The sequence below is a fragment of the Lepidochelys olivacea genome (assembly GCF_965140295.1).
Source record: "Lepidochelys olivacea isolate rLepOli2 genome assembly, chromosome: 8".
NCBI classification, from domain to species: domain Eukaryota; kingdom Metazoa; phylum Chordata; order Testudines; family Cheloniidae; genus Lepidochelys; species Lepidochelys olivacea.
The window spans coordinates 66,907,526-66,933,720 of record NC_140418.1 but is presented as its reverse complement, the minus strand read 5'-3'; the positions used below and the strand labels follow the sequence as shown (position 1 = coordinate 66,933,720).

The 26,195-nt window shown below is 43.3% G+C and overlaps 1 protein-coding gene across 1 annotated transcript in view; it reads right to left on the bottom strand.

The window, feature by feature from the left end:
• Window positions 1-26,195, bottom strand: part of VAV3 (vav guanine nucleotide exchange factor 3) — a 248,303-nt gene that overhangs the window by 124,787 nt on the left and 97,321 nt on the right. Inside the window, exons 3-8 of the mRNA XM_084637324.1 lie at window positions 21,248-21,306; window positions 17,720-17,785; window positions 16,023-16,131; window positions 11,669-11,761; window positions 11,489-11,557; window positions 7,821-7,924 (exon numbers count right to left, since the gene is read on the bottom strand). Coding sequence (XP_084493450.1) covers window positions 7,821-7,924; window positions 11,489-11,557; window positions 11,669-11,761; window positions 16,023-16,131; window positions 17,720-17,785; window positions 21,248-21,306 — 500 coding nt within the window. The remainder of the gene's footprint in view (window positions 1-7,820; window positions 7,925-11,488; window positions 11,558-11,668; window positions 11,762-16,022; window positions 16,132-17,719; window positions 17,786-21,247; window positions 21,307-26,195) is intronic.

Below are 26,195 nucleotides of genomic sequence, written 5' to 3'. Positions count from 1 at the left end.
AGCTAGACACAGTATCTGTCCTCCCTTGACAAAATAAACTTGTAGTTTCCTCTCAGCTTCCTTAAGTTACATTGCTTCTTTTGGAGAAAAGGAGCATCCTGAGACACAACTCCTGCTCCGTAGCTCCCCTCTACACTCAGACCTGCCATTTGCCTTCACTGCCTGTATCCTTTGTGACAGGGTCGGGCCGGATGGCTACAGGAGAGTAATTTTTTTTTTGAAGAAGAAGAAAATAATTTTATTTGTGTAACACTTACAAAGAATCACCAAAAAGGATAAAGCAAAACTATGCAACAAAATAAAAGCAAACACAAGGTATAACACAGCAGCCTTCAGGAGGGAGAAGTGTTCAGGCTAGCCTGGGCCCAGAGCTGGGGGGCTTCCTCAACATTCGTGGTCTTCCACCCTCCTGAGTCACCTGCTGGCCTAGAGCGGGGGGGCTTCCTCGACACTCATGGTCTTCCACCCCCTCAAGTTACCTAGTGCCACGCCCAGTGTCACCGATTATTCCTCTCCTGAGAGTGCCTGACAAGATGGGCACGGCTGCGGGGTTGGCGGTTTGGGGGTGGGGGGACGTACACCCACGTGTGATAGGACCCCTCCTAGGTGACAAAGATGATGGTATCCACAGCAGCAACGGCTGGGGCTGGGGTCTCTCGCTCTTCCCCTCAATCAAGTCCCCTCCCAGGACTAGGCACTCGTGAGAATCTATGGTGCCAAGGAAGTTGGACACCCGCTGATAGAATTGAGGCCGCTTCGGGCTCGTTGTCGGGGCATAGATGTTAACGAGGTTGACCACGAGCCCCTCCATATGACTCGGAGATGCAGCAAGAGGCCCAGCACGGCCTCAGTGACCCCTAGCACCTCGGGCCGTAGGTTGGGGGAGAAGAGGGTCGCCACTCCAGCTTGTCGAATCATGAAGTAGCTAAAGTAGACCCCATCCCCCCACTCCAGCCACCAGCTGTCCTCGGCGGTCAGATCCGTATGGGTCTCCTGCAGGAAAACCACAGAGTACCCCCCTTCCCGAAGGTAAGGGAGCACCTGGAACCTGTGGAGAGCCATCCTACATCCCCTGGTGTTCAAAGTTGCAATAATGAGAGACGTCATGCGGAGGGCTGGGGGGGTGGGGGTCCCTTCTTGGCGGGGGTGTTCACGGCCCCGGCGGGTCGCACAACAATCCGTGACCCATCCCGTCAGTGAGTAAATCATCACGGAAGCTGCGGGCCCGCCTGTAGGTCGTGGCATCGTGCCTTCCTTTCCCTCTAACCTCCTTTATAAGGGCCCTTGTGGCCTGGAGGAGTTGATCAAAGTCCCCCCACAGCTGGAGAGCTAGCTGTATCCTGTTGCGGGAGCCACGGATGTCTTCTAAAAACTCCCGCAACACTTTTCGCAGCTCATGGGGGCGTGGGGTTGCGATTTCCCAGTTTTCCCCTGGTGGGGCTCTTGGTGTCAACCTAGTGACAGAGGATATGGAAAAAGTTAATGTACTCAATGCTTTTTTTGCCTCTGTCTTCATGAACAAGGTCAGCTCCCAGACTACTGCACTGGGCAGCACAGCATGGGGAGGAGGTGACCAGCCCTCTGTGGAGAAAGAAGTGGTTTGGGACTATTTAGAAAAGCTGGAGGACCACAAGTCCATGGGGCCGGATGCGCTGCATCCAAGAGTGCTAAAGGAGTTGGCGGATGTGATTGCAGAGCCATTGGCCATTATCTTTAAAAACTCGTGGCGAACAGGGGAAGTCCTGGATGGCTGGAAAAAGGCTAATGTAGTGCCAATCTTTAAAAAAGGGAAGAAGGAGGATCCTGGGAACTACAGGCCAGTCAGCCTCACCTCAGTCCCTGGAAAAATCATGGAGCAGGTCCTCAAAGAATCAATCCTGAAGCACTTACATGAGAGGAAAGTGATCAGGAACAGTCAGCATGGATTCACCAAGGGAAGGTCATGCCTGACTAATCTAATCGCCTTCTATGATGAGATTACTGGTTCTGTGGATGAAGGGAAAGCAGTGGATGTATTATTTCTTGACTTTAGCAAAGCTTTTGACACGGTCTCCCACAGTATTCTTGTCAGCAAGTTAAAGAAGTATGGGCTGGATGAATGCACTATAAGGTGGGTAGAAAGTTGGCTAGATTGTCGGACTCAACGGGTAGTGATCAATGGCTCCAGGTCTAGTTGGCAGCCGGTATCAAGTGGAGTGCCCCAGGGGTCAGTCCTGGGGCCGGTTTTGTTCAATATCTTCATAAATGATCTGGAGGATGGTGTGGATTGCACTCTCAGCAAATTTGCGGATGATACTAAACTGGGAGGAGTGGTAGATACGCTGGAGGGCAGGGATAGGATACAGAGGGACCTAGACAAATTGGAGGATTGGGCCAAAAGAAATCTGATGAGGTTCAATAAGGATAAGTGCAGGGTCCTGCACTTAGGACGGAAGAACCCAATGCACAGCTACAGACTAGGGACCGAATGGCTAGGCAGCAGTTCTGCGGAAAAGGACCTAGGGGTGACAGTGGACGAGAAGCTGGATATGAGTCAACAGTGTGCCCTTGTTGCCAAGAAGGCCAATGGCATTTTGGGATGTATAAGTAGGGGCATAGCGAGCAGATCGAGGGACGTGATCGTCCCCCTCTATTCGACATTGGTGAGGCCTCATCTGGAGTACTGTGTCCAGTTTTGGGCCCCACACTACAAGAAGGATGTGAATAAATTGGAGAGAGTCCAGCGAAGGGCAACAAAAATGATTAGGGGTCTGGAACACATGACTTATGAGGAGAGGCTGAGGGAACTGGGATTGTTTAGTCTGCAGAAGAGAAGAATGAGGGGGGATTTGATAGCTGCTTTCAACTACCTGAGAGGTGGTTCCAGAGAGGATGGTTCTAGACTATTCTCAGTGGTAGAAGAGGACAGGACAAGGAGTAATGGTCTCAAGTTGTAGTGGGGGAGGTTTAGGTTGGATATTAGGAAAAACTTTTTCACTAGGAGGGTGGTGAAACACTGGAATGCGTTACCTAGGGAGGTGGTAGAATCTCCTTCCTTAGAAGTTTTTAAGGTCAGGCTTGACAAAGCCCTGGCTGGGACGATTTAATTGGGGATTGGTCCTGCTTTGAGCAGGGGGATGGACTAGATGACCTCCTGAGGTCCCTTCCAACCCTGATATTCTATGATTCTATGAGGCGGGCAGGAATGGTGCAGACCACCAACGGGCCGTCTGACAGGCTAAAGTTATTAGGTTCATCTCAAGCCTTGGGGTAGAAGGGGACGGCGGAGGGAAAACTGCAGCTCCTAATAGGTCGCGGCAGGAAAATGCAATCCTTGGGAGGGATCCGCAAAAAAAGGGAAAGAAATAACCCCAGGGGCGGCAATAGCATTGCAGGAGGAGGTGGATTGGGCAGGGACAGAGGCAAGACTCTGGTCTTCAGGAGGGAAGCAGCTAAGAGGTGGCGCCTCCCGAACAGATTAGAGGGTTAAGGAGGTGGGGAGGGGGCTCCCAGTCATGCTAGGCACAGGCTCTGTGGTGAATTTGGCAGCCACGGCATCAGGTGGTGGACTACCCTCTGTAGGGTGCCCGTCTGGGAAGGCGGTTAGGGGGAGCGAGCATGGGGAAAGGAGGACTGGGGTGAGGTTGCCCAGATTGAGGCCAGCCGGCAGTAGGTCATCCTCTCCCTGGGTGACCGGGGCCAAACCTAGGGCCTCGATCTCCTCATACATGGAGGAGAGATCGTCTTCTGCCACCCTGGGGGTCTCCCCTCTGGCGCCCGCTACGACGGTCGCTTCGGGATTCGCGGGGGGTTCTGGGGGGGTTCGGGCAGAAGGGCCTTCCTCAGGGATCTCGGAGGGTAGGGTCTCCCGTGGAGGGGAGATCCTACCTTCCAGTACTATTTTGTCTTCCCCTCCTGACACTGGCAGATGGATCTCACTCGTGGGCATAGCGGAAGGCTCAGTGTCAGTGCCTCCCTTCCTGGTCTTCCGGGGGGCCTCCGCATCGGATGGGTGCAGCGGAGCTCGAGCCTTCCGCTTGCCTCGCTTTCCCTGAACTAGGGTCCAGCCCTCCATAGCATCGTCTGAGGGCTGGTTAGCAGGGGTCATGTCGGGGGGCAGAGGTGATGGTTCAGGGGCTCGGGGAGGGGGGGTAACGGTGAGGCAGCATGGGGGGGGTCTCCTTGGGGCAGGCCCTCTCCTATGCCCGGTAATATCTTTCCTGCACCCTCCTCCATAGGCTCTGCTGGATTGTTAACAGCAAGAGCAGGGCTCCCTCGCTCATCTGGGCGCTGTAGGGGAGGTGTCTCTTGGGCCCAGGTAGGAGCAGCGGTGGATCAAGCAGGAGGAGAGGTGGTTTCAGGTCCCGGGAGGCCAGGGGCGTCGGCAACGACGGAGCCGATGTCCTGCCGGGTCTCGGCGGTCTCGGGTGCCCCTCCCCGCCGGGCCAAGGGGCAGTCTCTTCGGACATGCCCCACTGATCAGCAGAGGTAGCACCGGGCCTCTCCTGTGGAATAGTAGACCCGATAGCGGGCTCCCTGGTAGGGGATCAGGAAGGACCCCTCAAGCGCCTCTCCATCATGCGCCGCTGGCGGCGGTAGAAGCTGCACTTGCCGGCGGAACGAAAGGACGTGACGGAGGGTGAGGTCCTTGCAGCCCAATGGGAGAGGGCTGATGACAGAGACGGGTTTCCCCAGGGTGGAGAGAGCGGGTAACAGGGCGGCATTGGGTAGAAATGGAGGGATGGAGGGGTCAGGACTAGGCGGACGCCCAGGTCCTCTAGCGGTTCCAGGGGAACGAACACTCCCCCCACCGCCAGGCCCTTCTCCACCGCCTCCTGGGCGGCAGTCTCCGATGCTAAGAAAAAGACGACCTTCCCGTACATTTTGGAGGCTGCCACAATAGCCATGGGTCCTGCCACCCTCGCCAATGCCTGCACGTATGTCTCCATGTGGGGCGAGGCGGGCACCAGGAGGCAACGAACGCCGTGCTTCCTGGTCATTGTGGGAAAGGGGCCACGGCTGCTATTGATGGTAGCGGAGGTGGTGGGTGGGCGAGATGACGAGACGGCAGGCGGGGGGCGCTGCTACCGCCCGGGCATACACCCTGGGGGCCGGGGGAAGGACACTCGCAGAGCTGGTGGAGGGAACAGCGGGGAGGGACACCATGGTCGATGACAAGGCCACAGCGGTGGGGGCAGCCCCTGCCATGGAGGGCCTGGTGGTTGTAGTGGGGCCCTTTCCCTTCTTCACAGCCTGGCCTTTCCGGCCAACTGGGGGGCTCTCCTAGAATCTGGGGGGGCTGTGGGCATAGCAGCGGCAGTAGTCGCCCCGGTGCCTCCTGCTGCTGATGCCCCAGCAGGGGCGGTGGCAGGTGTTTTGGCAGCAGTGGGGGTGGGGGCTTGGGGGTTGGGCAGGGGGGTAGGTGGGTGAGGGGCAGCTGAGGTTGTTAGAGGGGCCTCACCCCTCTCATTCCCCGCCATTGTGAGCAGGGAGAGACGGGGAGACACCAAAAGGAGGAGGGGGAGGGGGAAACAGATTAACCACTTCTCCCTGCTGGGCTGCAGGCGGGGGGGAAGGGGGGGCAAATGGGTCAAACTGGGCGGGGGAGGAAACAGGAGTTGGGGTCAGGTAATAGGGGCAAACTGTGGGGTGAACAGTCGGGGGGGGGGGGGAGACACGTGGACCCAGACCCACGCATGTTTGTCCAAAGAGTCTCGCTTGGTCGGCTGTCGTTTCCGGTCCAGACAATGGAATCAGGGAAAGCAGCTGAATCCAGAGGCAGATGGCAAGTTGCCAGCAGGGACGGACGGCGGGGGGGCTGTGATGGTTGTAGTAGTGTTGGGGGAGGCACTGATGGATCGGGGGGGGCAGCTCCATGCCACACCCCCGTTTCCCTACAAATGCAGTTAAGACACAGTCGAACTCCCCCCACATGAGAGTACAGTTCAAAAGTTACTCAGTCTTACGGCCCCCTCCACGATGGTTCGTAGCTTCCCTGGGTGGTTTTTCTGTCTGCTGCCTTCTCTTCCGCTTTTGTAGCTTTGGACAGCAGGGCTTTCAGCAGGCCCAGAATGTCGCAGAGATAAGAAGATTCTTCTTGGCTCGGTACGGGACCATAAACAAACAGCAAAACGGTTGGGTCTGGGGGCTTCCACTCCCCTCCTCCGGGGAGCAGGTCGGCAGTCCTCCCCCCTCCTCTGGGGGTTTCAACTGGAGCAGTAGCAGCGTCCAAGGGCAGGCATGGGGGGGTTGGCAGCTAGCTGGCAGCCGACCAGCACTTGAGCAGCAGCAAAAAAAAAAAAAACGAAGAAAAAGCATCTGGCCCGGTTGGGGAGGATGGGGGGGGGGCTGAAGCAGGGTCAAAAAGTAAGAAAAGCCCAGGCCAGGGGGCTTTAGGAGAGAATAGAAAGCAGATAGATGAGCAGCAAGCGCAGGAGGTCTCTTTACCCTGGGTAAGGTAACAGAAAAGGTTCCAGAACAATCAGGAACCTTCTGGAGGCAATTAAGACAGACAGGCTGATTAGAACACCTGCAGCCAATCAAGAAGCTGCTAGAATCAATTAAGGCAGGCTAATCAGGACACCTGGGTTTAAAAAGGAGCTCACCTCGGTTTGTGGTGCGCATGTGAGGAGCTGGGAACAAGAGGCACTAGAAGCTGAGAGTGAGAACGCGGACTGTTGGAGGACTGAGGAGTATAAGCATTATCAGACACTAGGAGGAAGGTCCTATGGTGAGGATAAAGGAGGGGGAGGAAGCCATGGGAAAGTAGCCCAGGGAGTTGTAGCTGTCGCACAGCTGTTCCAGGAGGCACTCTAGACAGCTGCATTCCACAGGCCCCTGGGCTGGAACCCGGAATAGAGGGCAAGCCTGGGTTCCCCCCAAACCTCCCAACTCCTGGTCAGACATAGGAGGAGTTGACCTGGACTGTGGGTTCACAAAAACGGCCAAACTGAGGGCTGCCGTGAAGCTCTAAGGCGAGCAAATCTGCCAATAAGCGCAAGACCCACCAAGGTAGAGGAGGAACTTTGTCACACCTTCCAATAATCACCCTTTCCCTCAGTCTGTCAGCATCTACCCAAGCATACATACCACTGCCATAAGCTGCTCCTCTGCTGAAATCTTCATATATGGCTTCATTTGAAACCTTCATATATCACTTCAATGTGACTATGGCAACTTTCTTTCCCATCATCTCCCTAAAATCCAGCTTTCCAGTTTCAGACATTTTCTGTTAGCTTATACCTGCTTTCTCACAAGCATAGTGTGACTGCATTAACCTCTTCTCAAACAACTCAACTGGCTCCCCAGCTACTTCAATTTCCAGTTCAGAAGTGATTTCATGTACACCTTCCATGGAACCCCTCAGACTCTCCTCTCTTCTCCTCAGCCTGTTTCACCCTTCTTTCTGTCCTTCTTTCTGCCATCTGGAATGCCTCGCCTGTATCTTTCTGTCTTATTTTATTTGCTTCCCCATCTCTGATTATTTTATCTCTGTACCTATATTGTTTATCTCTATAAAGCATTCGAAGATAGTTTTCATGCCAGAAGCTGTGCAAAATAAATTTTATGATTTCATATAAAATATGGATGCTATTTTTAAATGAAAAAGCAATGACAAAAAACAGTTGGGGAAAATTGAACAATCCATTCTATAAAATAATAATAGCACTTCCTTGGTACTTTCCACATTCAAAGCCCATTATATATACTGATGCTGTTACCCATAGATATTCAGTTCAATTATATAAATGCTTATGGAGTACTTAATCATTGAGAAACACTTCCATGGACTGAGTATAGGTTATCACTAAAGTATATAAAAGTTGTTGAATAAATATTACCTTTCCTTGTAGTTAATAAAAATTTGATACAGGTTCTGGTCATTTTTGTTTACAATGGAGTCATAAATATCCTGCATTAGACTTCTGTGGGTTTTCACCAATTCCTTAAAAACAGTAATAGAAGGAAAAAAATTAAAATGCAAATAGAACCCCTAAAGCTTCCAGAATGAAGATTAGTGTCTCCATGGATATCTGTTAATTCCAAGAAACTAAGACACAGATAACTTATGAGTAGCTGCTACTTTCAATGTTTGCTTTGAAATGCCGGATCCTCCATACAATGTGACAAGGGAAACTAAACTCAGAGACCTATTAAAGGCTAATTTATTCCAACTTGAAATGTGCCCTGTTAGTTCAGCTTCATTTTATAATGATAATTTTAAAATTAAGCAAGTCAAGTCAATGTTTTAATGACAAGACAAAAGTAATGATTTGTTTCCCCGAGCTGTGAAAAACCAGTTTTGTACATTACATGGGTCAATTAGTGGCATCCTGGTGCTAAGTTAACTCCAATTAGAATAAGTTTCTTGATACAATGGTCCACTAATGGCACAGGAAAAAGACAAGGATGCTGCAGAAATATTTGAGCCAAGCTATATTGCAGCAGAAATTTTAAGATTCTCAATTCAAGACCAGGTAGGTAACTTCTGGGTACTCTTCTGGCTCTGTCAATCTATTTCTTCACTTCAGCAGGTGGGTATTGTAGCTATAAGAACGCTTAATAGAGATCTTGTAGGCGTTTGTCTGTCTGAGGGGTTGGAGCAAATGCAGTTGTATCGTAGAGCTTGGCTGTAGACAGTGGATCGTGTGGTGTGGTCTGGATGAAAGCTGGAAGCATGAAGTGAGCTATAGCTCACGAAAGCTTATGCTCAAATAAATCGGTTAGTCTCTAAGGTGCCACAAGTACTCCTTTTCTTTTTGCAGATCCAGACTTACACAGCTGCTATTCTGAAACCTGAAATTAGTACATCACTCACGTGCATACTTGGCTGCTCACATAAGTGCTGTACGTACTCACTAGGAGTGCTTGTGTCGATGTAAAGAGAGGTGCACCACAGGTAGGTATCCCAGCGTGCCACCATCCGGCACAATGCCTTTTGGGAAACATTCCCAATATGTTGTGGGAAGGAAATGACCTCTAGCTCCAGAGATCCCTGGGGAAGTCAAGTTCTCATGATGCAACTCTCTCCATTCAGCAATACTCCAAAATTTTTGTGCCTTTTAAAAAAATCCCCCAAACCTGTGCAGCACTTTTCAATGTCTGCCCTCTCTGACATAGCCCGCAGGGCTCTGCACTATTCTCATGAACACTGCAAATACAGGATGCATAATTCTCCTGTCTTTGCAGACCTGCAGGAAGTACCACAACAATGGGGCGACATGACGATTTCTTCAAGGGCAGTTCACTGAGGGGAATAATGAAAAACAATTCAAGGTTGTTGGTGGTATTCATGGAGCAGCTGCAGATGGTAAAGTGCCACCTCTGGGCCCAAGAAACAAGCACTGACTGGTGGGATGCAAAAGTCCACATCACTGGATCTGTGTGCTGAGCTCGCCCCTCAGTGGAGAATTGAGTTGTGATCACAATCTGGAAGCTTGTAATGCCGGACTGCTATCTGTCAGTGAAGAAATCATTTTGGAATTGGAAAATCCACAGTGAGGGGCTGTCATACAAGTCTGTAGGACCATTAATCATCTGCTATGCAGGACTGTGACTCTCAGCTACCTGTAGGAAATACTGGATGAATTTTCAGCAGTGGGGTTCCCGAACTGCGTTGGGGCAATAGACTGCATGCTTATCCCTATTTTGGCATGAGCTCACCTTGCTACAGAATACATCAACAGAAAGCGCTATTTTTCTCTGCTTATGCAAGCATTGGTGGATCACCAGTGGCACTTCACCCATATCAATGTGGGCTGGCCAAGGAAGGTGCACGATGCTCGCATCTTTAAGAACACAGGACTGTTCAGAGAGCTGCATGCAGGGACATTCTTTCCCTGCTGGCACATTACCATTGCCGAAGTTGAAATGCTGAAAATGGTTCTGGGGGACTCAGCCAACCCTTTGCACCTCTGGTTCATGAAGTCATACACTGTCCACCTCAATACCGCCAGGAAAGATTAACTGTTGGCTCAGCAGATGCAAAATGACAGTTGAACATGCTTTTGCTAGATTGAAGGGGCACTGGCAGTGTTTTACTCATTAGACTGGATCTCAGTAAGAAAAATATCCCAATGGTTATAGCTGCTTGCTGTGTCCTGCATAATATTTGTGAGGCAAAGCTGCCACCAGGGTAGAGGGCAGAAGTGGAGCATCTGCCTGCTGACTTTGAACCTTGTGTCTACAAGGATTATTACAAAAGCCCAACACATCTTAGTGAAAATTATTTTAGACTGTATTTTTTTATAGTTACTATGAGGGAGGTTTTGAAAGAGCATTTTAACAGTCAGCCACAGCAGTGTTCTCTAGGCCTGGAGCTTTAGTGCTGCTAAGAATTGTGTAGCACTTGCTGTACATTTATAAACACGTCTAGGTATTTTCCTGAAATTATGAATATTGTGATGTTAGATGTGCATTTACAATTACAGTTTGCTTTGAGTATCTCTATGCATTCTGCAATATTTGTTGTGAACTAAGACAGATAATTTCATTCTCCAAAAACTGAACTTGACTGAGTGGGGGGAAAACAGCACAGAAAATCTATGACATGCAGTTCCTGGTAGAAGCGGCAGGTCTGTGGCACAGCATCACATCTACTGTTGGCCTCCCTGGCTTTGTGGCCACCCTGGCAAAATTCCTTAAATTTCATGCAGCATTGCTGCAGGTCCCTGTCGTACCCCTTTGTCTGCATCCCTCATGCAATCTGCTTGTAGATGTCCACATTTCTGTGGCTGGTCACACAGGTAATCTCAACCCATATCAACTCAATAGGAAGTTTCTTAGAGACTACAGAATTTTTTTTTTCTTTACAACTTTCACTGTCAAATTCTGAGTATAAGGCTGTAAGCTATATTGATTTTTAAATGTCTTCAGTGACAACACATCGAGGGCAGATACCAATAAAAATCTGCAAGCTTGTTATAAAGTCTTTTCAGAAGCATTCCTGTAACTCAAAATACTGTGTAAACGTTCTCTACACTGATGCAACACTCAAGTGTAATAGGCTGATGATGGTCACGTGCTTTGTAAATTTCTGAAGAGATGTTTTCCATCTTATCTACACAAAATATGATCCATGTTCTCTATTACGCATAGAAGGATGTGAGGAAACTCAGACATGGTTAATGTCTAACTTAAATTAAATCAATAAAATACTTGCATATAACAGATCTTCTAAGAGTTACTGTGTTATAGTGCCAAATCCTCAGCTGGTATAAATCAAGAAATACACTCCAATGTATACCAGCAGAATATCTGGTCCATACTATTGCTGACAAACTGCTGTGGCTGTATGCAACATTTTTTTCCTCATAGTAACTATAAAAAAATACAGTCTAAAATCATTTTCACTAAGATGTACAGTAACCTACTGAATATTCAAAAAAGCTTTGAGGGCAATTTGCACATCACATTTCAAGTCATCACTTTGTTCAATAGCACGTGACCGCACAAAATGATAACCAGACACAAATTCTCTGCCTTTTTCTTTAAGTGTACAATTACTTACAGGAATGTTGATGAACACTATATCAAACTCTGATGCTGACAGAAACCTTTTCAATGGCACCATGAAAAACTGTTAAGAAAAGTGAACATTGACTGGATTAATATATTCTCTATTCCATTATACAATTATATTATTACTATATAAATAACTATTCTACAAGCATAAAGTTCAGTGGCTTACTTTCTCTATTGACTCCAAGGTCTCAGTGTATTTCTCTTCAGTCTGTTTTATTTCAGTAAGGCAACAGCTTCTTATGTCATTTTCAGTACACTTCTGCAATTAGAAGCAAGTTAAGTTTAATTAATTTGTGGACATCTTTTGTACAACAAACTCTTTTATTTGTTTACTGCTTAGCTATTAAGACACATTGCTTGTTGGAAAATTCTTAGTATTGCAGCTTCAAAAGATTGGAACAGCTACCAAGGGAATAGTTTTTAAAAGCGCAAATAGCTGGCAACTTCTAGAATTTTAGTAGGGTTGAATTTTGATAAAATTTGTCATTCAGTATGTTATATTTTAAGATAAACAATAACTTAATCCTTCTTATATACTTTTAAAAATAATATAATGAGATTAAGATAAAATATAGATCCATATTTATTTAATTTGGGCCTTTATTTACAACAGTGAGCAGCTACTCATCGTAGTTAAAATCAATGAGACTCTCATGCTGTGAGTAATGGACTCGCATCTAACTCTTTGTGTTTGTTTATAATTTTTCCTTTTACCTTTTCCCTGAAAGGAACTTGCATTTAGGTCCATAGTCCTATTCTGTTCCGAGTCAAGGACAGTAGCTGGATCTTAGGGCTCTATCCTGCAATCTTTGTATGTTTGTTTGTTCTTTACAGGACTCTGGGATTGCCTCACCCTAACAGGCCTGCTTCAGTTTCCTGCAGATGTGAGATCAGCAATATAGTGCATGTTGGGGCATATCACAGAGCAGAAGCTGATGTTAGATTTGAACATCATGGGCTCACTGCCACATTGGGCTTATTAAGGCTGAGCACAAAATTCCTGCACTGGAGTTCAGAATTCCAAGGTATCAGAGTTCTTTTTCCAGGATACAGACAAATATGAAAGAATGTGTTTAAAAAGATTCTTAAAAGAAACATTTGGGCAGGTGTTGGTTAGCTTGCGGATTGGACACAATTCCTGGATTACTCCTGCATGGACATTTATCGTTCATGTCATTGTCACGATTGGATTCTCCACACCCAAAAAAACCTCAGCAAATAATAAAACAATAATAATATAACTTGTCTCCCCTAAATTCTTTCCACCTGTTCCCTGTTTCCTTCCAAATTCTATCCAAGCTCCTCATTCACATTTCCAAGGATCTTCATGACTGTAGCCCTGTCTGTATCTCAGCTCATTGCCTACTGTAACGAATCCATGTGCAGCAGATAAAGACAATTACTAGATACATTTGTTTCACACAGAGGAAGTCAGAACCAGAATCCTGAGACTTTAGTTCCAAAAAACACCCTGGCCTCTAACCTTTGAGCTAAAGGAAGACTCCTGTAGCTGTTGATCATAGTAGAAAGTCTACATCCACTCCATAGTCTAGTTACTAAAGAGCAATGTCACTCACTCAGACACAAAAAGTCACACTACTATTCCCCAACCCCTTCATGTCATCTTTGTCTTTTTCCCCCTGCCTATCACTCCACACCTTCTTTCAAGTAGTTCCCTACATCTGCCTCCTCCCTTCCACACACTAAACCACGTCATTCTCTTCCTGCAGATCCCTCCGTCAAACCTATTTCTTTCAGCCTAGTGAGGAAGATTTAGATAGTATGGGGAAGATGCTGTGTGCAGTGCATTTCCTTATCAGTTTGAGGCAGAATGAAGTTCTCTCTGAGGATACAGAGTCTGTCACAGTCAGTGGAAACCTGGTGTGTGGACATTAAGTTATGATTAAGAGCTGTCCCAAAATGTGGTATTTCCTGGCTATCAAAGATTTGTATTGGAGGGAATGTCACACTTTACCCATGTCCGTTCCTTTTAAACAAGTTTTTGGGTTTCAAATTATTATTTTGATTGGAGTCTATTTTTAATCTCCTCTTTGTGAGCTATTTTGTAAATAAAATGTGCGTGTATTACATTTCCAAAAGTGGTTTGTATAGCTTGGGCCCAACTGTGCAACCCTTACTTATGTTGCTGAGCACTAATTCATGAGAGCAGCCCCCAAGAAGAGCCCAAGTCAACAGGACTGATCTTTTCTGTTAGTGCTCACACAACACAAATTAGGGTTGCATAAGCGGGTCCTTTTTGCGAGTGTTATTATTTAACACATCAATCTGCCATCTATAGCAGATGCTACAATATCTTGGAATTTGAATACAGGAAGTAATGACAATGGTCAAAGGGGCTAAAAAGAGTGAAAGAAAACAGTCTGCTCAGTACACTAAGAAAATTGTTCTGTGGCAGCAGTCTGCTGGCACAGGAAACTTTGGTACCTTAGTTTACGTTGTGAGGCAGTCACATCAAACAACAAAGAAAGGTGTAGTTTTAAACTGATACACGTATTCTTCTCTAGCTGCGTAAAACACCAAACACAGATTTCTAAAGCATTTTCATTCTTCTAAAATTGATTTGCAATTGCAAGTCACCTCTAAGCCCCCTATGCTAGTGAATTTAATGCAAAGGACTCAAATGAAAGAATTGTGCCAATGTGTAATGTTACTGTGCATCACATTTGCAAATCTAATAGTAAATTATTGTATACTAAGACAGCCATCAAATCCAACAAAGATATACAATGCCAATGAAACAAACATAATACATCCATTCTTACCATATCAGGTATAAAAATGTGTGGACATAATGCACCATGTTTTAATCTACTGTTCTTTTTAATTAGGAAATTAATATTAAACATTTTTAGATCTTTAGTATTATTTTTTCTTCCCACAAGCAAATTCAGACTACGGCTGCCATTCCCTCCTAAACTCACCCTGTTATGTCCATTGAAGCTACATACCTTACAGTGCTTCATTTGTAAAGGCAAGAAAGAAACAGAGTTTGCAAAGGGGAAAATATGTCAAGGTTCGTCAACTGCTAAGACTGGGAGAAATATCCATAATGATACCTGAATTTCACATGGTTTTGAGTTTCATTGCAAACAGAATACTCGAACTAGGATTATCGAAAGATCCACTATAGTTCACACCCATTTTAAGCAAACAACTGGGCCCAGTTGCAAGTGAACTTGATCTGATTTATGGTTATATATAGAACTCATGCAAAATTTGTACTTTTAACTGAGTTTTGGTAAAGGTTACCCCAAAACTCAAAAATTGATCAAATCCAAACAAAACATAAACCACTACAAACTGAAACTCCCAAGTTTCACAATATTTTACACATCACTTATTTTACTTAAAGATACTGTGATGCAGGTTGCTGAAAGTAAAATGTCCTTAGTATAAAAATGTCTTGGAAAAAGTGATGATACTCTTAAATTGTCATTAAGATGCATAGTAATTGGCAGAGTCTAGACTTACATGAATCATATTGACACAAGTCAAAAATCTTTCCAAGGAAATAGTCTTCTCACGACATAATGGTAAATTCTCAGAATCACAACAAAAACACATTGTATGAACTGCAGGAGATACCTACAACTTGCCGCTTTTATAGCAGGAGAACACAGGAAAACAACCTTCAGACCTTTTCATTTTCTCACTTCTACAAGTCACTATATCACTGGAATTCAATCTGGAAATGTAGATGGTGAGCTCCCACCTTAAAACACGCAACTTCCTTGAAAAAGTGTGCATCATCACAATAGCACACTAAAGATTTGCAGGTAAGCAAAATGAATGCTTGTAAAGAGATGGACAATAAGTTATTAGAACGGGTTTTGACATCACCTCGCTTCCAATTACCAGTCCATTAAAAATGGCTAGTGAGTAAATTTTGTGCATGGGCATGTAAATTTCATGGCACTTTTGTAAAGCTGACACACATGTATATCTATATGTACAATATACATGCTAGCTCTCTCTATTTAACTAGTTCATGACTAATGTTGCATAGTGGCCAAAATAATATGGGGAACACTTTTTTTTTTTTAAGTAGCATACTTTTGAGTAAACAGTAGCATTTATTTTTTCAAATGGTCTTAACTCAAGTAGCTAATAAATCTTAATATCCATACCTAACTGGATCTTAACTAAATAATGATTTATTTTCATGTTCTCTTTTTACTGTTGAAATAGTGTTGGTATTTCTTTCACAGAAAGAATTACCAGAGTGAATCTTTGACCCTTTCTCCATAAGAGAATGTTGGATTTCACAGCAGGATGATAATGTTATGATCCACTGCATATGTTACAAGGTCACTGTACACAAATGTGAACTCAACCATAACAACACAGCAGATCTGAAATATCTAAATTTAAAAAAATACATACAGTGTTAGTGAAAACAGCTAACAGTTATTTAATGAATGTTAGTAAAATTTAACTTTCACACTACCACTATTTCTTTATGAATATGTCTGTAGTCACCCAAAAAATAGAAATCATACAGGTTGATGTGCTGCTTCATCTTTCATTAAGTCTTCATATACTTCCCCACCTTCATCTTCTCCATAGACACAATCATATAACTCTTCATCCTCATCGCCGCCACTTTCACTAAAAGAAAAAAGGAAAAGCAACAACATAAAGGGTCAGTGTATTGAACAGGGATTACAGAGTCAACACTAGGAAACAGAATTTACCAAGTGTCTGGGTTTTTACAGTAAATCTAAAACAGATGAATGAAAAAGAACTCTCTAACTGAACTAAACCACAAAGGGACTATACAATCAATACGTTTTTTTGTTTTTTTTACCTCAACACATTTAACATCTGACTTTATAAAATTAACACAAGTTTGAAGAAACAGAATTAAGTTTCGAACCATGACAGGAATTGAAATAAGGTTTCTAAGGAGAAAATGGGGCACTGAGTTCTTGCTACCTAAGTTACAGATGGGCCTCAGCATCCGGGCAAATTAAAATCAATCCTAAAACGAGTGACTCCCCACGTACTAAATGGGACGGTGAGTTCCTCCGACACCATTTGGACCCAGAGAGAGATCATTAAGGTGGAATTATTCTTGTAAAATAAACTTCCCTGGTTAGGGGGAAAACCCCAGCTCTCTTGAACTATTTATATTTCTTAAGAAATACATACTTCTTCCAGTTGTTTCCTATCTATATTTTAGAGAGCATCTAACTATTACATTCCAGTGTATGGTACATGCTACCTGACATAATAACCAATCCAAAATAAATCCATCGTAAATTTTTACATGTGAATCCTATAACAGTGCATCAAAATAGAGGCTATTGCACCTAATATTGTAACAGATTTCTATTTTAGAAGCATATGTAGGAACCATGTTTTTAATGCTGATGCACATATTACAAAAAGACTATAAATCTTAAATGGGGTAACTTTTGTATGTAATACCAAACTTCTTGTTCTTGTTAAAATCACATTTCTATCCCTTTGTGTTAGGATTTTGTGTTTAATAATATTGCTATAAATAAAAATTTTGGCAGAGCTGTATGATTTTCTGTATTGTAAACTGTTAGATGCGGGGATTTGAACTGCTAAATTTATAAGTGTCACAACTGAAACATTAGGATTTTTCACAAAACTTTAGTCATTGTAAAGGGAGAGAATGTCAAGGTCTGTTATAGCCTGCTCTGCTACTCAAACAGAAGGAGGATGGCTAAACTATGAACCCTTTTTCTTTTGACTTTCCCTTGTACAGCAATGTATTCTGCCCAGAACAGCAAGCATCCTGCAACCCTTAACTACATGTGGAAATTAAGTCACGTGACGAGTTCCACTGGATTATGTGGGACTACTTACATGAATAAAAATACATATACGCATAATTGTCTGCAGGATCAGGGAAAAGCATTCATTGATTCTGTCATTTTACGTAAGCATTCTGATGATACAAACAAATAATTCTAGAGAGCGCACTGATACTTCAATTCATCACCAGACCCCATCATGAAATATCATCTGATTTTCATGTGTATGAAAATCAATCATTAAGCTAAGGTGCTTTTTTCTGGACAATTAATTCTTCCTTTCTAACCAATCCTTGGTCAATCAGATAAAATAACTTATTTTAGAACACTATTTCATCACATCATTTAAATAATAGCTACATAACAGAAAATTAAAAGCTTTCATTCTGCTTAAAAGATTTACGACATACTCTAGTAAATCAGGAAGGCCTTTGTAGATATCTTCATCATCAACACTTTCTTCTGTAGGGAATGGCCTAGAGAGACAAAAGACAACAGTATTAATCAAAGACTGTACCAGACTGGGTGTTCAGTTTGGGTGGTATGCTGCCAAAATTTCAATTTATATTAATATGTCTGTCAATCTGTTTGTGTGTCTCTCTCTCTTTGATATTGTGGTTTATATGATTGAACAATTTAAAAAAAATTGCCACATATGCATGATGGAACTGTTGCATGTAATCATGAATATAAATCAGAGATTTTAAAAGCAAGTATTAACTACTATGTATTTACAATTAAGTCGAAAATCCGTGATTTTCAAAGGATTTTTTCTTCATTTATGTTTTAAAGCCTTCACTTCTGATATTTTGGGTGAGTAAATGTGATGATCAAGAATTCAATCTGAAAAGCTTGAAAGTGACCAAGTCAAAGTGTGGTCTGCGTGGGAAGGTGAGAGAAGGTATAATTATGGTTCCTAGTTTGTCAAAGTGGGAGTATCTTACACTCAGACACAGGTTGTGATTAATCAGCTGCCTTCCAGCTGAGGCTGTAAGGTCAGGGTTCAGGTGATAACTTGGAAGATCACCTGGTCCTTGTAAAAGCCAGCAAGTAGTTCAGCTGAGAACTGCAGGAGTCCCTGAATCAAGGGAAAGAACCCAGTTTGATACGTATGACTCTGAGGAAGACAGCCTGCAGAGCATAAATCTATAGGGAGCAGGCTAAGATGGAGAAGGGAGTCAGGAGGCCCACCCAGACTCTAAGCAGATGGCCTGTGAAGTGCAATCCGACAGGGCGTAGATAGGCCTTTGTAGAAGACCCCATGGAAAGGACATGGTTGATTGTATAACACAAGTTCAACAATTTTGGTTTGAAGAAATAAAAGTGAAGCGCTGAAGAAAAAGGGAGAAAAAAATCCTCTGGTTGGAGAGTGTTCTGCAGTGCATGGGCCAGTGAGATCCCCCTGCCTCCACCTCAAACACTTACACAGAGTGTTAAGAGGAATCTGCACAACACTTCTGCTCCTGCTGCCTTTGCAGAGAATGAGGCAGGACAGCAGCAGTGGCTCTCACCTGTCTGTTTCCTGCGCTGTTGCTACAGGACTGAAACAATAGGCACTGGACTAATGGTTTTAAATGGTTTTAATGAAAGGCACACAGGAGGTTCATATCACTGACATCTGTGGGAGCCATCTCTGTGCATTATAAGGCAGTTTTTGACCCTTGCTATATAATTATTTCCCCACCGTAAACTGTGTTTCTGTCATTTTGGCCATTCACCAGTTCATCTTCTGCCTCAGCACTATGTGGGAGGCCTAGGGCTCCTCAGCAAATGTACCAAAAGGAGAGAAAGAAAATGCCCTAGTGGGCTCCACAAAGAGTTTAAGGTTCAGAGAGCCTTGGTTACTTGTCCAACGAGGGAACCCAAGTCATAATCAATGAGGTGCCCAATAATGTCTGAGTTAATGGAGGGAATTTCTTTCGCCTTAGAGGATCCCCTGTATTTCTTGCTTTCCCTTCTCTTTCTCTACACTCTTTCAGTTTTACAGGTGAGGTGGGTAGGGGAATGCACATTGGGAGAAGGCAAACTGTCCCAGTGTGTTGAATACAGGAGCAGATAAATGTTGAAAATTCACCAGACACCTATTTGCCGGCCTACTAACCAGACACAGAATCACAGAAGGGACCTTGAGAGGTCATCAAGCCCATCCCCCTGCACTGAGGCAGGACCAAGTGTTTGTCCCATTTGTTCTTAAAAACATACAAAGATGGGGAGTCCACAGCCTCCCTTAGAAGCCTATTCCAGAGCTTAACTATCCTGCAGTTAGAAAGTTTATAGTTAGAGTGTGAAAAAAAAGGATGTGAGGTGAGGGCCCCACCGGAAAGTGGCATTGAGATGGGAATGAGCTGGTGAGAATCACAGCCATGTTGTGCCTAATGCTAGGAAGAAGGATTCCTACCAGAATGTCATGTGTTTGAGGGCTCCATCCTTTGTATCAAGTTCTGACTCACAGGTATCAAATGAACACGAAACTCCATACCCTCTTTCTCGCCCCCTAAGGTGCTGGACAGGAAATAGAGATTTCTGTCTCTTTTCCCCATTCATTACTCCCCAACTATTGCGAGGGTGGAGGGGAGAAGGTCTCTTTCCCAGGCTCACCTTTTTCTGATCCTCCCCAGCCATTAAAAACTCTAGACTTGCCTTTGTTGCCATTTACAGCTTTCCCAAGCAGTAGCATGAAATTGATGTTCTTGATATTTTAACTACTGCCCATAGGGTTCCAAAGAGCAGCAATGAAAATTGAGCAGAACCTTGAAAATTTTGCTCTACTGCTGCTTGAGAAATCTGTCAGCTGCACCAGAGGCACTGAGAGCTGCCTACTGTCTCAGGAAAACATCTGAATTTGGTTTACATTCAGCTGACATTTGGAAAGTTATCTTCACAGCCATAATTCTTGTAAATATGTTTATTATTATTTGAAAGAGAGCTTTAATATTTCTTAAACCAATGAGGTAGGACACAAACACTGTAAGAGAAAGCCTCTCAGGAGCCACTGGTGAGTGCTGTTTTTGAGCCCTACGCAGGAGTATTAGTTCACAACATATGTAAATACCTTGTGAGGTGGTCTCATTATAACATACTTAAAACATACACAACAATTCCTTTATGCTGTATAACTGAGGACACACATACAGCAGGTTATCAATAGAAACCCAATACAATTTTTTAGAAAAAGTTATTTGTTACAAGTTAGATTGTTTAAAAAAATATATACTTTTGTCAAAATATTAAGAGCAATTGGACTATATATTATAGACAACCCATTCGATCAATTTCAAATTTTAAGTTGTTTACATGCAAAAAAAATAAATTTTAATAACTTATTTTGTTTTATCTACAACTATTTATAAAGAGCCAAATATATATTTCAAATATGGTTTAAAAAAAAACCTAAGAGTGAGATTTTCACTGCTATTTCCATTCCAAAATGAATTTGATCAGACAAATTATAAACTCTCGAAAGCAGGTGTTTTACCCAAAAATAGGCATTGGCCTTCAGATACAACAACAGCACAAATGGCTGTTCCTTAGCATAGCTGTTTACTTCTAACTATAGAAAATGCAGACAACCCCACGGAAGAGGTGAAAGCAAATTTCCAGTGGTGACAGGGGAAGGGAAGGAGGCATCTTCAGTTCTCAGTTCTGGAAAACGTAAAATCTCACTGCACACTAGCGTGAATTAGCACGCTGGAGATTCACCATGAAGGAGTTCTGCTTTGTGGGCTATGTGATATGGATTTCCTTTAAACATGTAGAGTTTTAAAGTCAGAACTACTGGTAGCGCTACTCTAGACAAGACCGGACCTCTATATACATTTAGAAGCGCAGAAAAAATAAGGCTAAAACAGTGCAGCTGAGATCATATTTCTTTTAATTGTATATCATGTTACTTGTTTTATAAATGATAAAATGGAAGTTTAGTAGCACTAATGTCGTACCTTATTCCTGTTGCTAATGCAATAGAAGTGCGAGAAAGTTTTGATAGTGTTTCTATGACCTACAGAAAAAGGGAACAGAAAATATTTGTTTAGTTGTGGAACAGAAACTATATCATACTTTGTACTCTATTTTTCAATTCTGTAATGAGATCCTGCTTAATTTGCATCATACACTACAAATAGTTGGCACTCTGGATCTGGCCCTGCAAAGTGCTGCATTGCCCTCAACTCCCAAGGTCACAGCAGCTCCCAAGATTAGGTCTTTAGCGCTTTTGGGGGATTGGGGGAGAGGGGAGAGATGGGCTCTTGATAAAGAGTTAAGTTTAAACAATTTAAATAGATTTCAGAGTGTAAATAAAATAATATTTTTAAATCCACAACAAGCAGGTTCAATGTGCATTTAGACATGAATGAAATGTTTACTGGATGTTATCCCGGAAACCGCCATGAGAAGGCTGTTTTTTAGCTACCAAGGAAGAAAAGAATATCCATTCCAGCTATTCCACCAACTGACCAGAAGAGGGACCCATAAGACAAATCATTCTTAACGTGTTTCTGCTTAAGAAGTTGGCAGCCTACAAGAAGCAAGTCCCAGCTCATCTCTAGAAAATGAAAAAATTCTTAGAGTTTCATTTTAAGGAGGGTGCTCAAGAACATATATCAAGAAAGAAGAATACGGGGAAAGAGGGAGAGTTAATTTGATAGTATGTGTGGAATTATTCTGCAGTCATCTGCAATATAAGGCCACCTTGTGGTCTGCCCACCAGTTAAGATTTGCTCTGTGTCACTCATAAGTTGTCCCACTTTGAGCACTGACTGTTGACTGTAAGGCTAGCAATTATTGTTGTCCAGAAAAATTGAGTCAAAGGAGACCCAATGTAAATGCCTGCAACTCCAGTGAAGCCATAAGAGCAGCACCCAGTTACACCAGGACTAAATTTGGCTGATTGTCTAGTCCATATTAAGCTAAGCCTTGCATATCAGAGGAAATATATTGAACATATTTCTAGGAATGCCACATTCTATAAATGTGGCGTTGGTTGGAAATAATCCTCCACAAACAATTAGTATAGCAGCCTGCTGATAAAACTGCAAATTAAGACCTTATCACCCTCAACAGAACAACAATGCAATATTTAGAGAGGAAAACAATGTGCTAAAAACACACAGTAGTTATCAACCCACTGCACACACTGCAGATAAAAAAAACTCCATAGCTAGTAAGTATGGCTGGTTGGGAAATGTTCAACAAAACTTCTTTCATCAGAAAATGATGATTCATTGACGCCAAACTTTTCATGGAAACATTGGCTTCAATTAAGCTTCAGTCAAGAAGGTTTCTCAGGTCAAAGGGAGACACCCACTCGAGAATAGCCAACTGTCAGTGGTTAGGGCACTCACCTGAGATGTGGGAGACCCAGGTTCCAATTCCTGCTCCAAAGCAGGTAGAGCTGTGAAAATCAGGCTAAAGAGTCAGTCTCTCTCTCTCTCAGACCCAACGAAGTAGAAGAGCTTCAACATGAAGCAGTGAGAGAGAAACAAAACACTAACTCTATAGCTCAGGGCACTTGCCTGGGATGTGGCTCCTATCAGAGCTTTGCTGAAATCATACCACCTCTGTGAAACATTTCACTTTAGACAAATCTGCAAATTCCAGTGAGAATTTTTTCATCAGAACGTCTCCAACTAGCTCGTTAGAAGTACTTGCTATACACACACAACATTTTCTGATTTTACAATATTTCATATGACAGTAGGTTATTCAATGTGCTGTGCGGGAAGCTGCAATACATCTTAGAAGAGACTCTGTACTCATGGATTATAATGTGCCCTCTCTTTAATGCCCATTACATTGTATTTCACACTTTTCATATTATCTCCGTCCTTCATTCTTATTTTTCAGAGGAACTGAATATTCTGTTTTTATTGGAATGAAGGAATCTTTTTGGGTTCCCAGCCTTCTTCTCCAGAAGGTGACTGTAATACTTCCTCCCAGCAAATCATACTCACAATAGGCTACATTGCACAACTGGATTTAGCTGGATTTTAGCTTTAGGTGCTAACTTAGACTGTAAGCTCTTCAGAGCAGGGACCATCTTTTTGTCCTGTGTGGGCACAATGCTCAACACAACAGGGCTCTGATCTAGGACTAGGGCTACAGCACTACCGCAACGCTAATGAACAACAACAGGAGTGCATGGGACTTTGCTCCCCTCAGAGACAGGTGCATGGAGAGTAGGCCAGGAGAAAGCAGAGTCATAACTCTGCGCTGGTTGACTGCGGGAGGTGCGGGGAAGAAGTAAGTTATACCCTTAAAAAGGCTATAACAAATTATTCATCCAGTGTAACTGGGGAGGCACAATGACGCATGGGACCCCTCTGGGGACAGTGCAGCTACAAACTGCCCCTTATTCAGGGTTGATTCACAAATGCACAATCTAGATCTGATTTTTTTAAACACTTCAATATTTGTGTATGAAAAGATTTAATTAGGCTCAGTTTACTACAGCTCACTACACAAGAGAAAAACCCCCCTCTGACACTTTTCTAGCAGAACATGGGAGCCTTCAGGGAGAGAGACAGTCAAACAAATGAAGAGGAAGTTCTTCTGGTATGCTATTTCTACATTTCCTTTACAGCAACTCTGAATGTTTGAGAATGAGGTTATGTACCTCTTCAGAAGCACATTGTCACATCAAAGCCAAACTCTCATTTCTAGAGCATAACACCCAAAACTGTTTTTCAGTGCATGAGTTTATGCAAAATAGGGCATGAAATTCAAACACAGGACACTCCAAAAGAAAGTGTATCCTGGACTGCTCCCCCGTGGGAGATGTCTTCCTGATTCATATATTTCAAGCATACTTGGCAGAGTGAATGGGTTTGAACGAAGCATTAACTTTTACTTCATGAAGTTCTCTAACAATAGGTTTTTTGGGAGTTAGTATTTATTATTGCTTCACCTGATTCACACCAAAAACTGCAACAACTTGGATACACGTGCTAAACAGTTGTGCATTAAGGGTTAAGAAGCCATTCATTTGTTAGCCGTTTGTGTATGCACATCTGTATCCTCTGTTGAAATGTTTATTTTGTAACTTCCTGCAGCAATATTCCTCAGTAAGTCACATTGACTATTCCTATGTGTAGTTATAGCAACAGTACTGTAGGGTGACTCTTTTTCATCTCTCTCCAGCCATGGAGATTTCTCCTAGTTTAACTGTGCTATGATACAGCAAATGTGGGTGTTGTTGTGTTGATGGTGGTGTATTTTTAACAACATAGTCAACCTACAAGTCCTGCACTTCAAGTCCTGCACTACAAGTCCTGTCTTCTTAAAAGCCTTTCCCATTGATATTTAAGAAGACAACTATAAAGATAAATCATATTGCAATGTAATACTGAATCTACATTCATCCTTTAAACAGGCAACAGTTTAAATACACTGAAGCACCTGGCCACACATGAAGAGTATATAACAATTAATCTGTGTTCATTTACTATTTACAGCATCTCAGCAATTAAATGCTTTTGTTGACTGTAACCTTTGGGCCCAATCCAGCAAACACTACAGATCTGTGTTTACTATGCTGATTAGGCCCACAGAGGTCAATATAACTAGACATGATAATAAGCACTATGCACTCAGGGTTGTTTTCTGGATTGGACCCATGTTTGTAATAAATACTGTATTTTCTCTATATAATAAATTAAATGTTTGTGGTAATTTCATAAACTGCAAGTTGTCTAATGCATTGACAGCTTAATAGCTTTAACTAAAAGTACAGTTATTCTGTAACAAGTGGGAACGAACAGTCTGGGTCAGATTTTCAAAGTAGCGTGGCTCCTATTTAGGCACTTAAATAAGCATGAGATTTTCACAAACACCCAGCACCCTGCAACAACCATTATGTAATTTATGGCCAGATTACAAGCTGAACTTTTTGAAGCCCTGACCCTTAATTCTTTCCCCTAAAATTAATTTAATCAGCAGAGGGAGGAAGGGAGGGAGAGAAGGAGATAGATAGATAGATCGATCGATCGATCGATCGATAGATAGATAGATAAGCCATTTCAGTAGTGACTGCTATAGTTAACATTGTAAAACATTTCCATTACAAACATATTTTTACTCTTTCTGAAACATCATAGTCTTTGCCCAAATTTTTGGGTTAGGTTTGTTTGGCTTTTAATTTTTTAAATTTTTGAGAAAAACCTCTTTAGCCATTGGATTCAGGAGAAGATAAAAGGTAAATATGCATGTTCCCCTATTTTATAAGTAATTTCACCGCTTCCATCACACATAAAACTTGAATAACTTGGGATTTGTGCAGTGAACTCCAAGGGCACTGGAAAGACACTCCTACTTGCCACAATCTTCAGACAGGCAGTAGGTGTGCAACACACCCCATCCACTGCCTCAATTCCTGTCTGAGATTGGAACAGTGATGCCAGCCTCTGATACATTCATCTCTTTTTGATACTTCCTCTTGTAGTGCCCTGTGGTTTTGGATGGGTTTTTGTTTTGTTTCCAGAGGTTAGTACTAGGTAACTGTCTGCCCTGGGTAACACTCTCACACAGACCTCTAGTCTGTCACCCTGCCCAGACCATTTATACAGTATTTGAAGATGTCACAGGGTATAGCAATGACTCCACTATGTAATTAAAACCCAGATCTACATCTCAGTTCCATCAGATCCAATCAATGCAGTTGAACGACTTATCCAGTGTCAGGCCAAGATCAGAGCATGGGTGAGAGTCATCAGGTTGGCCGTCAGACAACTAAAACCAAGGTAATAAATTATGCCTGCACCAGAAAAAAATGGCACAGATGCTATGTGCTCCTTCAACTGAGCAAGCATACCTGTTCTCTGTTACCCAGCCAGGAGCAAACTTTCCCCATCAGTGCTTGGCAAGGGTGTAGTGTTCTTTACTTACAAACCTCAC